Here is a 13,398-nt window from a genome sequence, read left to right on the forward strand (position 1 = left end):
CCGCAGCAAACGACCACCGGGAACGGAAACTTTCAGACCAGGAAGTAATATCATACCTGTGATCGCCATGTTAGAGGGGTTTGTAGTTATAACACATTCTATTTACAAAGCACACGTAAATAAGAAATGAATATGATAATTTTGGATTACATTTCATCACTCATAATATAATAATGGTTTGGGGGAAACTTGAGGGATCTTGTGTACCCACATACACAGGCGCCTGAATTTTTATCAATCAGTCGCTTAATAAGTCATATATTGAAAAATTCTACCCCTACTATATATAAATACATTACACTTATGTATTTATATATAGTAGGGGTAGAATTTTTCGATATATGACTAATTAAGCGACTGATTGATAAAAATTCAGGCGCCTGGGGTACATATGAGGACCAAAAATGTACATATTTCTTGAACTAACTTGTTTATTCCTAAAACTGACCAAAACTGCTGTTAAATATATTAAAAGATATTAAAAAAACAACTGTAGTGTTCCGGATTGTTATTTTGGGAGGGGGCCCAAATTTAAGTTTAGTAGAGCTCTTCAGTGCGGGAAGTTTACCATATTCCCGCCATTAAAGATCTGGAAAGTACTGTACAGTGTCTCCTCCATATTTTTCAGACCTGGCAGCACAACCAATAGATATAAGGGTTTTGTGTTTAAATTGTACGGCACACTTGTAAGTGCCGTACAAAACCTTATTTAATATATAATCTTTGTGAACTGCCACAGGCTTCTAAATTTAACTCAACAAGTCGATATTCCCTATCTATATCCCACCCTACCCCCTATGCCTATTGACACACAAATTGAGCTTTTTTGGCCTAAGGTTTTTGAGAAGAAGTTTTTTAAAGGTTTTCTAGATATAGATAGCGTATATATATCTCTCTCTCCCATACATTTAACAGCTTATTGATAGAAATTTAGAGGCCTGCAAAATTGCACAGCTGCAGACTTTGACTAAAAATTTTGTAGTATGAAAGAAGGTCATTGGTGTCTACTAGCCGTACAATGTACATTTGCTGAGAAAAAGGTTGAACCTTGTCATGCTTGTGTAACAGGATGGGAGAAATAATGACAGACCAGACAAGGTTTCTAACCCGGGCCCCCTGAATCTCTAGTCAGGTGCTCTACCAACTGAGCTAACTGGCCCTGGTATTCGAACCGGTCCGACTGTCACATTCCCCCCCCCCCCCCTTAAATGATCTTCGTCCCCGAAGATCACCCCAGGCTCTTAAATTCCCCTGGCAGGAGTTCACCTGTCAGTTCCAGGGGTTGATCAGGGCACCAAATGTAACGGGATGGGAGAAATAATGACGGACCAGACTGGTTTTCGAACCTGGGCCCCCTGAATCTCTAGTCAGGTGCTCTACCAACTGAGCTATCTTGCGCCATATTCAAACCAGTCGGACCGGCAAATTTGCACATTTAAATTAGGTTGTTTCTTTGTCTCAAAATAGGGTACACTAACATCCCTCTTGATGCAGAAACAGGTGTCTGTAGGCTTCATGCACGGATCTAGAAGGGGAGTCTTGGAGGGGAGGGTCTGAAGCACTCTTGAAAATTATTAATTCTTAAATTTACACACAGAGGTTAAACGTTATCATATGAAAACAGACCTTGGACCCCTCCCCCTTCCCTTAGAATATAGAATTATCCATCATCCCCGCCCCCTCGCAGGAAAAATTCCTGGATCCACACATACATACTTTATCCACTGAGTAAAAGGTTTCAGAAAAGGTTGTAAATAGAGGTCACTAATTTAGTCATATTAGTGTAACAGGGGGTATATTTGTTGAATGTTGGAGAAATCAAACAATTAAACGCCTGTTCGGGTTCTGGGCATCTCCAGTATTTATTGAAATAGATGGTAAACAAATGAATAGCCCTACAATGAATAAGAACAATATAAATATACGGCATAAAAATATTACAATAGGAGCAAGTTGCGCTAAAGGGGAACAACTCTTTACATTAATCCATTATACATGTATGAATTACATTATGTATTAATTCATGTATCTTAAAATAGGTTTACAATGATATTCATCTGTAATGTCTATAAACAGATAAAGGCATCACTATATTATTCTAAATCATAAAACACAGTTAAACATACCATTCTATGGGAATGCGCTCTTGTATAGTATTATAACTCTATGGTATGTACATTGTACTATCTGGTATGGCAACTACAAATTATTGTAAAGTTTACATTTATTTAATAAACCTGTACTTATGTTCACAATATAAAGGGATAAAAACAATGAACATATTCATGTTATTCTTATCTATTAAAAAGTTGATATCTCACAAAATCATTCACTCTTACTGTGCATAAGCTATTGTTTTAATTTGGCAAATTATAGAATTCACTGTTAATGAAATATATACCCGGTAGCTATTTATCAAAATTATTAGAATTAGTAATGTTAACTTACCAAGAGGTAGAGTTTGTTACGTTTCAAAAGTCAGCTTTCATTTTACAAAAAACCTACACTCTCTTTGATGTGACAAAGAAATATGACAAACCAGCTCCACGAATTTGGAGGGAAATATCAACAACCAATAAAATCAAAGAAGACAAAACTAAAAACCAATTGAATACCAAGATACATTATATATTTGGCCAGCACCTTAATTACAACACTAAGGCAATTTATACCATGGTCAAGATAGCTGCCTGTTCTATTCAATTGACCGTGACCAGATTTTTAAGTTTATTAAACATTTTATTGGTAGACGTGTTCCTGATTTGCACACATTTGATAATTGGGTATAGAACAATATGTGTGATTTGTGTTGTGATAGCAATTATAGTCAGCTTTCAGTCAAAGATTTTACCTGGATTTTTACCTGTGTTTTATCATTCATTCATCAGAGCCTTATCGATAAAACAAGAAGAATACAGATATTTTGTTGGGTTTTAGGTCTAACAACTAATAACTATCAACATTTTTTTTCATTTGATAAAATAAAGATAATGATATTTTTAGTCTTAAATTTCCACTCAGGTCAAGACGTTGTGAAGATGATGGGATACTCCGTGTCTCTTTTTACAACTTGGTTGCGAAACATGTAAAATGCATGTTTATAATTGGTTGGTTGGTATGAACAGAAAGAATATTATGAAAGGAAAAACAGTTCTTTATCACAAAATATTTCAATCTTCGAAATAGCGGCTTTGACAGTAGTTCTTACGACATCACCGCTTTAGTATAAATTACATTTTATAATTGCGGGTCACTTTCTGATTTTTCAAATCAGTAGCTGAATACATGAAGCACAAAAAATTTTGACAAAAATAATAATTCTATTATTGATTCAATAAGTTCTTATGACGTCACCGCTTTAGTTTATATTGCGGTACATTTTCTGGTGTTTTTTTTTTTTCAAACCAGTAGCTAAATATATAGACATAAAAAATTCTAACAAAAATAATAATCTGAATATTAATTCGATATACTTCAATCTGAAGAAGGTTCAGGTCTTCATTTCATAGGTTTTACAGTTTTTGAAGCATATAAAATTGCCGTTTTATCATCATAAAGTTTGTCTATTTTCTTCGATTATTCAATTGCAAGCCACAGCATAAATTTATGAGAAATATTTTGCAGCGTTTTCACTAGACACATTTCCTCGCTTTGTGTCAGCAAAAGCAATTATGATTGAATATTAAAATATATTTTCTTTTCAAAGTCAAACATGTACATGTATATGTACTTCCTATAGAAAAGCATTTCATATACAACATGTTTGCAATAATCTTTCTTGTTTAAATATATTAATGAAATTGTTCATGACTTTACTGTAGGAATGTTTGAAATTAAATTCAAAAACATGCAGGTCAATTGTTATGTAAATGTGCTTTTATGCAATTTATATTGTAACATAAAATAGTATACAATTATTTAATGCTTGAGCAGTCAATAGACCAGAATATTTTCCCGAGGTGCAGGGAACAGCTCAGTATGATCTATTGCCCGAGGCCAACGGCCGAGGGCAATAGATCATACTGAGCTGTTCCCTGCACCAAGGGAAAAAATTCTGGTCTATTGACTGTTCAAGCATTAAATAATTGTTTTATTACCTAATTCCTTTTTTAAGTGTTCCGTGTTTATAATTTGTAGATGGTTTTCGTGCCATTATGCAATATACTAAGATTTTTTTTCATCTTTTACATGCACCAAACCTGTTGCATGCATTACAACATCTCAATTTAATATCAGTTTACACAAAGAAGGCGGAGTCTTCAACCCATTAGATTTTGAATAGTCTTTTACCTTATATGAGGCTTTAAGACCGCGGAACATTAACTGGCAAGATTGGAAATATACAGCATTCGTCAGTTTCACTTGTTACAGTCAAAACATTTGAAATGGGCGGGAACAAATTGACACGGACGTCTGAAAAAACATTGGATTGAAACTGTAGTTATAGGAAATGTATTTTCAATCCACCTCAGCATTTATAACTTGCATACTAATGTAAAGCGATCGAAAAAGATTTTAATTAGTATCAGAAAAGCGGTTGAATTTATTTTTATTTCATCAATAAGTATAATCAGCAAATGTGAAAAATACCAATTCGGAGATATCATACGCAGGGCAAAGCATTGTCCGATGACATCTTATATGAAAATTTTACATATTCTATTATTGGATATAATTTTAATCTTATTAATGGGAACTTTGATTGTTCTTCTCTGTGAATAAACCTCACTTGATATCAGACTTGTGACGACTGATTCTCTGAAGTCATCGGACAATGCCTTGCTATTATCTCTCCCGAATTGAGATCTTCTCATATTTGCTGATTACCGATATATACTTATTGGTAAAATAATTTTTTAAAATCCTTTTTTAAATTTTGTCCTTTGCTGATACTAAATATAATGTTTTTCGATCGCTTTAATTAACATGTATATAGCAAGTTAGAAATGCCGAGGTGGATTGAAAATACATTTCCTATTTATATAACTACATATACAGTTTCAATCCAATGTTTTCTCAGACGTCCCTGTCAATTTGTTTCCGCCCATTTCAAATGTTTTGACTGCAACAAGTGAAATTGACGTACGCTGTATATTTCCAATCTTGCCAGTTAATGTTCCGCGGTCTTAAAACTGTTGAATATTTGATACTCCATTTTGATAACATTGAATTTGGATTCACCAAGTACTAAAAACAGCGTCTATGTAAAGAAATATACATTCCCTGAGAAAGGATGTAACATTATAACGTACACGCGTTCTGATATACGTTGCCGGTCCAATAGATCACAGTCTATTGACCGGCGGTCCAATAGATCGCAGTCTATTGACCGGCGGCCTAATAGATCGCAGTCTATTGACTGGCAGTTCAAAATAGACGCAAATATTTAATTTGTAATAAAACAACAAAATCCCTTTGATTAGGTAATAAATGTAAATATCAATTGGGAGTACATATGTTTTATTTATTTCATTGTCAATAGCCCTCACAGGAATTGTGATATAGACTATAGCAATTAAGCAATTATCTCACCTGGTCAAATTCCCGTTTCGCCCACATTTTTTCGATACATAATTTTCAAATGTGTGCAAAACGGGAACAAACCAAATAAACTTAATACTAAAGTATATAATAAAATGGTTTGTTCCCGTTTTGCTTTATAGTATTAAGTTTATTTGTACAATAATGAAATTAACATAATTGTATTAATTTAATTATCAATAAATTAATTACTTTTATTTATAGATTTATTAATTTCATAATAAATAAATCTGTAACCCCTACATTAGAGCAAGAATTGGCTGTTAACTTTTTGAAGTGAAAATAAACAGGGAATGGCTCAAAATCCTCATATAACGATCGAGATTTGAGCCTAATATCAGCGAAATGTTAAAAATTAGGCTGTCTAACGTTAATTCTATATTTATTATGCACATATTAGATATCGATATATAAACATGATGAATCATTGTTTTAAAAAATAAAACAAACCCATATTTTCAATCTTATTTTTCCAGTATTTTTAATAACTGGATACATTCATAACATAATTATATGTAAATGTTTTGAACTCATCTTCAAATTATAGTAAAAATATGAATCAAGCTAAATTATATGTTGTATAATAAATTGGAAATAAAGATCTAAGAATTGCTGTTCTCTTATTTTCAGAATTGTCCACAGTTGTGAAGAAAATGTTTGACCATGGACCCTGAGTACAGCCTCCAGGATGTGGTACGGTGTCATCTCTGTGAGACCCCGGTCCCCCCTCTACACTGTGTCATTTGTAACATACATCTGTGTGAAGACTGTGAGGGGAAACATCTCTCTGATAAATCCAAACAACACAAAGTGGTGCCATTCAAATATCGGGGATCTTTTCCTAAATGTCAAAAACATTTCACAAAAATATGTGACCAATACTGTGAACAATGCAACATTCCTATTTGTGAACTCTGTTTTTCCTCTAAGGAACACCAAACTCATGATGTAGTGGACATTTTGGAAAGATTAAAACGCAAAACACAATTCTTACAGAAAGATTTACAAGATTTTGAAAAATTAATTCATCCTAAATATCAAGAGATTTTATCTAGCATTTCAGAGCAAAAGGCTGATCTAAGAGAAAACTCCCATAAATTGACAACAGCAATCAACAAACATGGAGAAGATTTGCACAGAGAAATAGACGCCATTATACAGGAACTGAAATCTGATCTTGATGAAATGGACACCAAACACCTGGCTGTCTTAAACAAACAGGAAGATGAAATCAAACACATCATTTCTGAAATCACACAGAGCATTGCTGAACTAAAGAAGTTACTGGACTCCAATGATGTCAGCCGTGTCTCTGCCTACAAATCCAGGAATGATAAATTCAGAAGATTGCCTCCTAAACTCACAGTGTCCTTACCAAGTTTTACCCCTCAGAAGATCAACAAAGAACAGCTTTATCAACAGTTTGGTTCTCTGTCAAGATCATCTATTAACATGATTAAAACAGAAGAACATGGCTACACAATAGGTTCTTACTGGGACAGACCGCTCATTGATGTACCACAGATCATCACACAGATATACACTGAGTATGGAGGATTCGTAAATAAATTACGCAGTGTGTCCTGTGTGGGGGATGAAGAACTGTGGACGTGTGGTACTGACAACATGATGAGACTCTACAACTTGCAGGGGGAACTAGTGAAGTCTGTCCAAACCAAGTCAGGGAACTATCCACAGGACTTAGCAGTGACAAGGAGTGGGGATCTAGTTTATACTGATTACAGAGATAGAACTGTGAACATAGTGAAGAATACACATATACAGACAGTGATCAGACTACTGTGGTGGGGACCTCACGGTGTCTGTAGTACCTCCTCTGGTGACCTCCTGGTTGTCATGGACAGTGATGATAGAAAACAAACTAAAGTTGTGCGTTACTCTGACTCCACAGAGAAACAAAGTATTCAGTACGATGACAAAGGACGACCTCTCTATTCATCTGGTGGATTCATTAAATACATCAGTGAGAACAGGAACCTAGATATCTGTGTGTCAGACTTTGACGCCAGTGCAGTAGTGGTGGTCAATCAGGCCGGTAAACTCCGGTTTACCTACACTGGTCATCCCTCTACTACCATGGGATCATTTATTCCATACAGCATCACAACAGACAGACAGGGCCGGATCCTGACAGCAGACGGTAACAACCACAGTATCCACATCCTGGATCAGGACGGACAGTTCCTCCGCTACATTGACAACTGTCATTTACAGACACCATTCGGTTTATGTGTGGACACCAGAGACAACCTCTTTGTGGCTGAGAGAGTCACAGGTAAAGTGAAGAAAATACAATATAACATGTAAATAAACAATACATGTGACAATACACAAACATAAGATGATGTGTAATTACATTTAGATAGACTCCGTATATGTATTAATGTAGCACTGTTATTGAATGAAACTGTTTGTTTGTCATGTAAACAAATTACATATGGACATTTTGTGTACATGTTTATTGATTCCACGTAAAGAATTGTTCTACATAGGCATGTCAAGTCCAGAGGGCTCACATGTTTTATACAACACAGTTCAGTTTATATAAGATGAATTTTACTAACAAAACATTGATGCATAATGTGCATAATGGCTTCATTTGTTATTGACTTCATATTGAGTAGTCGACAAAGAAAACTCGTGTTGACATCCATTGTTCTAGATTTGATGTATCCTTTTATGATTTTACATGATTACCGTATTTAGATATTACTGGTAAATTATGTAGATGGACTACTCATAACATATTGAGTTTAATAAAACAACCACTGTACATTTGTTTATCTGAATTATGTCCTTTATGTTCAATTATTTGATTTTATGGATGACAGAATGTCAGATCAATAGTTGTGAATTTTTGCATTTTTCAAATTTTCAAATTTAATTTTCAAATTCATTTTGATTAATGCATATCTTGATGGGAAAGGTGAAGCACTTGGCTTGGCAGTGATATTTTTCTCACCTAAATCTGTACTTTGCGTGGTTCCTTAGTTTTTAATGCCAAAAGAAAATACATGTCCCCAGGAGTGGTCAGTATCTTTAGACTCTGTGAGTTCTAACAAGTATATAATTACTTTGAAGTGATAAAATATTTTTAATCATTGTGATATTTTTATCGATTGCTAAAAAATTTGCAACATGACCGATTCCGATCTGCGAGTGTTATCATTAAACGTTTGTGGTGTTAAAAACAAACTCAATTACGATGAATTTGCAAATTTGATTAATAAACATGATATCGTGGGACTGACCGAAACAAAAACGGACGACACCGACAAAATAGAGATACCCGGATTTGTCACATTTATGAAAAACAGGAAGAAACTAACGAAAACCCGCTCCGGTGGCATTATGCTAGTTGTTAAAGATGATTTTGTTAAATATGTAAAAATCATAAATACAGATTGTAAATATGTTTATTGGTTTAAGTTAAGCAAAGTGTTATTGAATACTAAAGATGATTTACTATGTGGTGTTATTTATATTCCACCGGAGGGCAGCAAATATTCCTCCTTAGACTGTTTTTCTGATATTGAACAAGAGCTGTTGTCCATTACAAAGGATAAACAAAATATTTGTTTGTTTGGTGATTTTAATGCTAGAGTTGGTCATTTACCCGATTTTTATACACCCGATAATTATTTAATGCATGTAAATGACTGTGAGGATATTTTTCTATCTGATATTGCTACTCGGTCTCTGGCATTTGAAAAATGCAGTGTAGCATTAGAAAGAACTGCACAGGATCATACCGTCAACAATTACGGTTACAAGTTGATTGAACTTTGTAAAAACAATGATATGTATATTGTAAATGGTCGTATGTATAATGATAAGAACATTGGTAGATTAACATGCAAAAACAGTAGTACCGTTGATTATGTCCTAGCTAGTACATATGTAGTAGCGTTTTCTTTATATATGTATAAATGAAAACTCCACGTCTCAGGTTCGATGGATTTATTATAATTTCATTATGAACCCTGTAAAAGGTCAACAATAGCGTATAAGCATTCATTACAACAATAAACATATTATATTAAAACAATGACATTTTCATAGAATTATACATGAATTAATTTCTTTAAAAGTTGACAATATATATACTGAGTAAATTATGCAAAAGAATCATAAGAGTTATTCCCCTTATATCAAAGTGATATAACGTATAAATTTATATAAGAACTTGATCGTTGATAAGTTCACGTACACAATCATAAATAATAATCATATGAATTATACAGCTCTTATTCATAATAAATATAATACATATTTCTATACATGTATACCTGATTATGGATCAGGGTTCCAATTAGGTGTATGGCCCGATTAATGGGTGAAAATACTGAATGGCCAATAGCCCTATTAATAAACATATAAAACCGATATACAAACTTCATATACATGTACTTTGATTCAAACAAAGTTTAATTTGATCACTACTAAGTGAAACTCAGTATATTGCATTTAAATTACATTAAAAGTAAGAAACAGATTAATTAATGGAAAATAAAGAATTAGTATGAAAAAGAAGTCAACTTACAGTCAATGTCCTGGAATCTGTCGTAATTAATTAATGTAAATATATATAAAGTCAAATAACCCAGGAACCAAGATTGACCTCACAACTGGCTGAAAATATTTCTCGCTCTGACTGACCAGTACCAAGAACTTGGCGGGAATCTCCCTCAACCAATGAAAATCAAGGATTTCAATAACTAGCCTCAGGACTTATATGAATAAGTAAAATAAAAACCAAAACTATTGTATGCTTTTATTAATTACGGAAAGTCATCGCGGATATTCAAAACGCGAATTGTAGAAATTATTGGTTGCATTTGATATTTAATCATTTAAATAAAAACAAATTAAAAAATAACACTCTACCACATATGCCCCCTCCTCACAAAATGACGTCCTCGTCATTACACATGGAGCAAATATGTAATAGAAACTGAAATATCAAACGGAATAAAAAAATATTATGATACACCTTTACTCTTTGTCTAACACAGCATTTAACATGGCCCTGCACACCATATTTATAGCAAACTCTCCATCTCGCATCCACTGGGGAGGCTTTGTTGTTCTATGGGATCTGCGAGGGAGAGGTAATGGTGGTCTGGTCTTGGTACCTGAAATATCATTATCTGTGATATTGGTATTTGTATCTTCCACTGAAGATTTACTTACCTCATCATGATCAGCTCCTTCTGTAACATCATCATTAGATGTGTTTACGCTATTTTCAGATGTGGAAGCATTTTCCTCCATGACGGAATGAGAAGCGTCCTCCTCGGCTTCCATACTCTGACTTCTCTTGTCTTCATAGTCGTCACCACTTGGATCAAGAGGGATATCTGATGTTTGCGTTGTATGCCTAGGCACTGATTTCACTTTCTTTGTGGTAACAAAGAAAATCTCTGATTCATCATCTGAATCATCATCTGCATCGTCATCTGTATCATCAGTCCTTTCTATTTCAACAGGCTGTCTGTTGACATCACGGACTTTTCTCTTCCTTCTGGGAGCTGGTATAGGTCTATTGTCTGATTTATCCTGATCATCAAAGTTGGTCTCTATTGGAAGGAGAAGGTTCCTGTGAAGGGTGCGCTGTCTCCCTTCACCATTCTCTTTCTTCACAACAAATACAGGGATTTCCGGGTTTGGTTGTGATAGTACAACATAAAGGTCTTCTTCCCATCTGTTGGAAAGCTTATGTTTCCCATCAAATGCTACAATCTTAACTAGTACCCGGTCTCCAACTTTGATGTTGTTTCCTCTTATTTTCTGGTCATAAAATCTCTTTTGTCTCTCTTGTGCTAGCTTTGTTGCTTTCATGGCTATCTCGTGTGCCTTCTCTAGTCTAGTCTTTAAGTCTGCAACATAGCTACTCATTGGCTGCTTCTTTGTACCATCACTCAAGCCAAAAGCTATGTCAACGGGTAACAAGGGCTGTCTCCCATACATCAGTAAGTATGGAGTTTGACCAGTGGTCTCTTGCCTTAAAGAGTTGTAGGCATGCACCATAGGACCAACATACTTCTTCCAGTTCTGCTTTTGTTCAACTGTTAATGTCCCTAACATCTGAAGTAATGTTCGGTTGAACCTTTCTGTGAGACCATTACCCATTGGATGGTATGGGGTAGTTCTTGATCGCTCAATGCCTGTAAGTTCACAAAGTTCCTTAATGAGTTTCGATTCAAAATTGGCACCTTGGTCAGAATGAAGACGTTTTGGAAGTCCGTAGTGAATGACAAAATTGTTATAAAAGGCTTCAGCAGTCGTTTTAGCGGTTTGATTCTTGGTTGGTATAGCAACGGCATATTTGGTGAAGTGATCAGTTATTACTAAAATGTGCTGATATCCTCCTTTTGAAGATTCTAGTGAAAGATAATCCAAACAAACTAATTCTAATGGTTGTGAAGTCTGAATGTTCACTAATGGAGCTCTGATGTTGGTTGGTGATTTCCTTAGCAGACATCTTTTACAGCCTTTAATCCATTGCTCAATGTCACCAGTCATCCCAGGCCAAAAGAATCTCTCTCTAATAAAAGCTGTTGTCTTGTCTCTGCCTGGATGACCAAGATTGTCGTGCGACATTCTTAGTACCTCAGAAACTAGCTCTGGTGGTATTACAAGCTGTTGATGAATTTCAAACTCTGTCATTCTCTTTCTGTACAGTTTGTTGTCAATGATCTTAAATCTCTTGAAATTCTTCCTGAAGATTGTCGACTCTTGTGTTGGAGGTAAATCATGTTTCTCAGGGAATCTCTCTTGTTCAACAAAGTATATCCAATCCCTGATGATTGGATCTTGGTGTTGCGCCTTCTCAATGTCAATCTCTTGTATTTCCTGGCACCGAATGGACATCAGAGGGTGAAGAGTTTCACTGTTGAAGCTCACACTCTCTATGTACGGTTCATGGGGTTGCCTATGAATACTGGATATGGTTCTGATACAATCTGTTGAGATTGGCAGATAATCAATTGACTCTAGTGCAGGTAGTCGAGAGAGGGCATCTGCATCATAATTATTCCGACCTGGTCTGTATAAAATGTCGAAATCGAAAGCTGCCAATGCTGCTATCCATCTATGCCCTGTTGCGTCTAACTTTGCAGTGGAAAGTACGTAAGTCAGTGGATTGTTGTCTGTTATGACTGTAAATTTCTTGCCGTAGAGATAATCCTGAAATTTCTCTGTAATAGCCCACTTCAATGCCAAGAATTCCAGTTTGTGAGCTGGATAATTTTTCTCTGATTTGCTAAGTCCTCTACTGGCATAGGCTATGACATGATGTTTTCCTTCCTGCTTTTGGTATAAAATAGCACCTAATCCTGATGCACTTGCATCGGTATGGATTTCAAATGGTAGGTCAAAATTAGGGTAGGCTAGAATGGGAGCTGATGTTAGGCACTCTTTCAATGTTGAGAAAGCTTCTTCCTGATCCTTTTCCCACACAAAATCAGGCTTCTTTGTTGTCTTCTTGTGTGTTGTCTTTGATCTCGTTGTCGATGGGATCAGATTTGTAAGGGGTCGGGCGATCTTAGAGAAATCCTTGATGAACTTGCGGTAGTACCCCACAAATCCCAAAAACCTCCTTACTTCCTCTGCTTTAGTGGGTGTAGGCCACTCTCTGACCTTCTGGATCTTCTCATCATCTGGTTCGATGCCACTGGCAGACACAACGTGTCCTACATACTTCACTCTTCTCCTAAATAATGCGCACTTCTTCGGTGACAATTTGATGCCACTATCCATAAGGCGTTGAAACACTAGCTTCAGTCTATCCAAGTGCTGATCAAAATTATCTCCAGAGAACACAATAGCATCATC

General features: G+C 35.3%; 1 protein-coding gene across 3 annotated transcripts; it reads left to right on the plus strand.

Moving 5' to 3' along the window:
• The first annotated feature begins 3 nt into the window (after positions 1 to 3).
• LOC117690548 (B-box type zinc finger protein ncl-1-like) lies at positions 4 to 8,549 on the plus strand. 3 transcript variants are annotated; one of them, XM_066069925.1, is made up of 2 exons: positions 4 to 78; positions 6,172 to 8,547. In XM_066069925.1, exon 2 carries the CDS (start codon positions 6,205 to 6,207, stop codon positions 7,867 to 7,869), a length of 1,665 nt encoding a protein of 554 aa, XP_065925997.1. In that variant the 5' UTR covers positions 4 to 78; positions 6,172 to 6,204; the 3' UTR covers positions 7,870 to 8,547. The 3 variants fall into 3 exon arrangements, with proteins under 3 accessions (XP_065925997.1, XP_065925999.1, XP_065925998.1); XM_066069927.1 differs by having other exon boundaries at positions 8 to 78; positions 6,184 to 8,549; XM_066069926.1 differs by having other exon boundaries at positions 21 to 115.
• Positions 8,550 to 13,398: the final 4,849 nt, after the last annotated feature.

This window comes from Magallana gigas, chromosome 8 (genome assembly GCF_963853765.1).
Source record: "Magallana gigas chromosome 8, xbMagGiga1.1, whole genome shotgun sequence".
Lineage (NCBI taxonomy): Eukaryota > Metazoa > Mollusca > Bivalvia > Ostreida > Ostreidae > Magallana > Magallana gigas.

Bases quoted from the DNA above. Each gene is read 5' to 3' on its own strand.
- LOC117690548 (XM_066069925.1), top strand. From the start codon at position 6,205: ATGGACCCTGAGTACAGCCTCCAGGATGTGGTACGGTGTCATCTCTGT.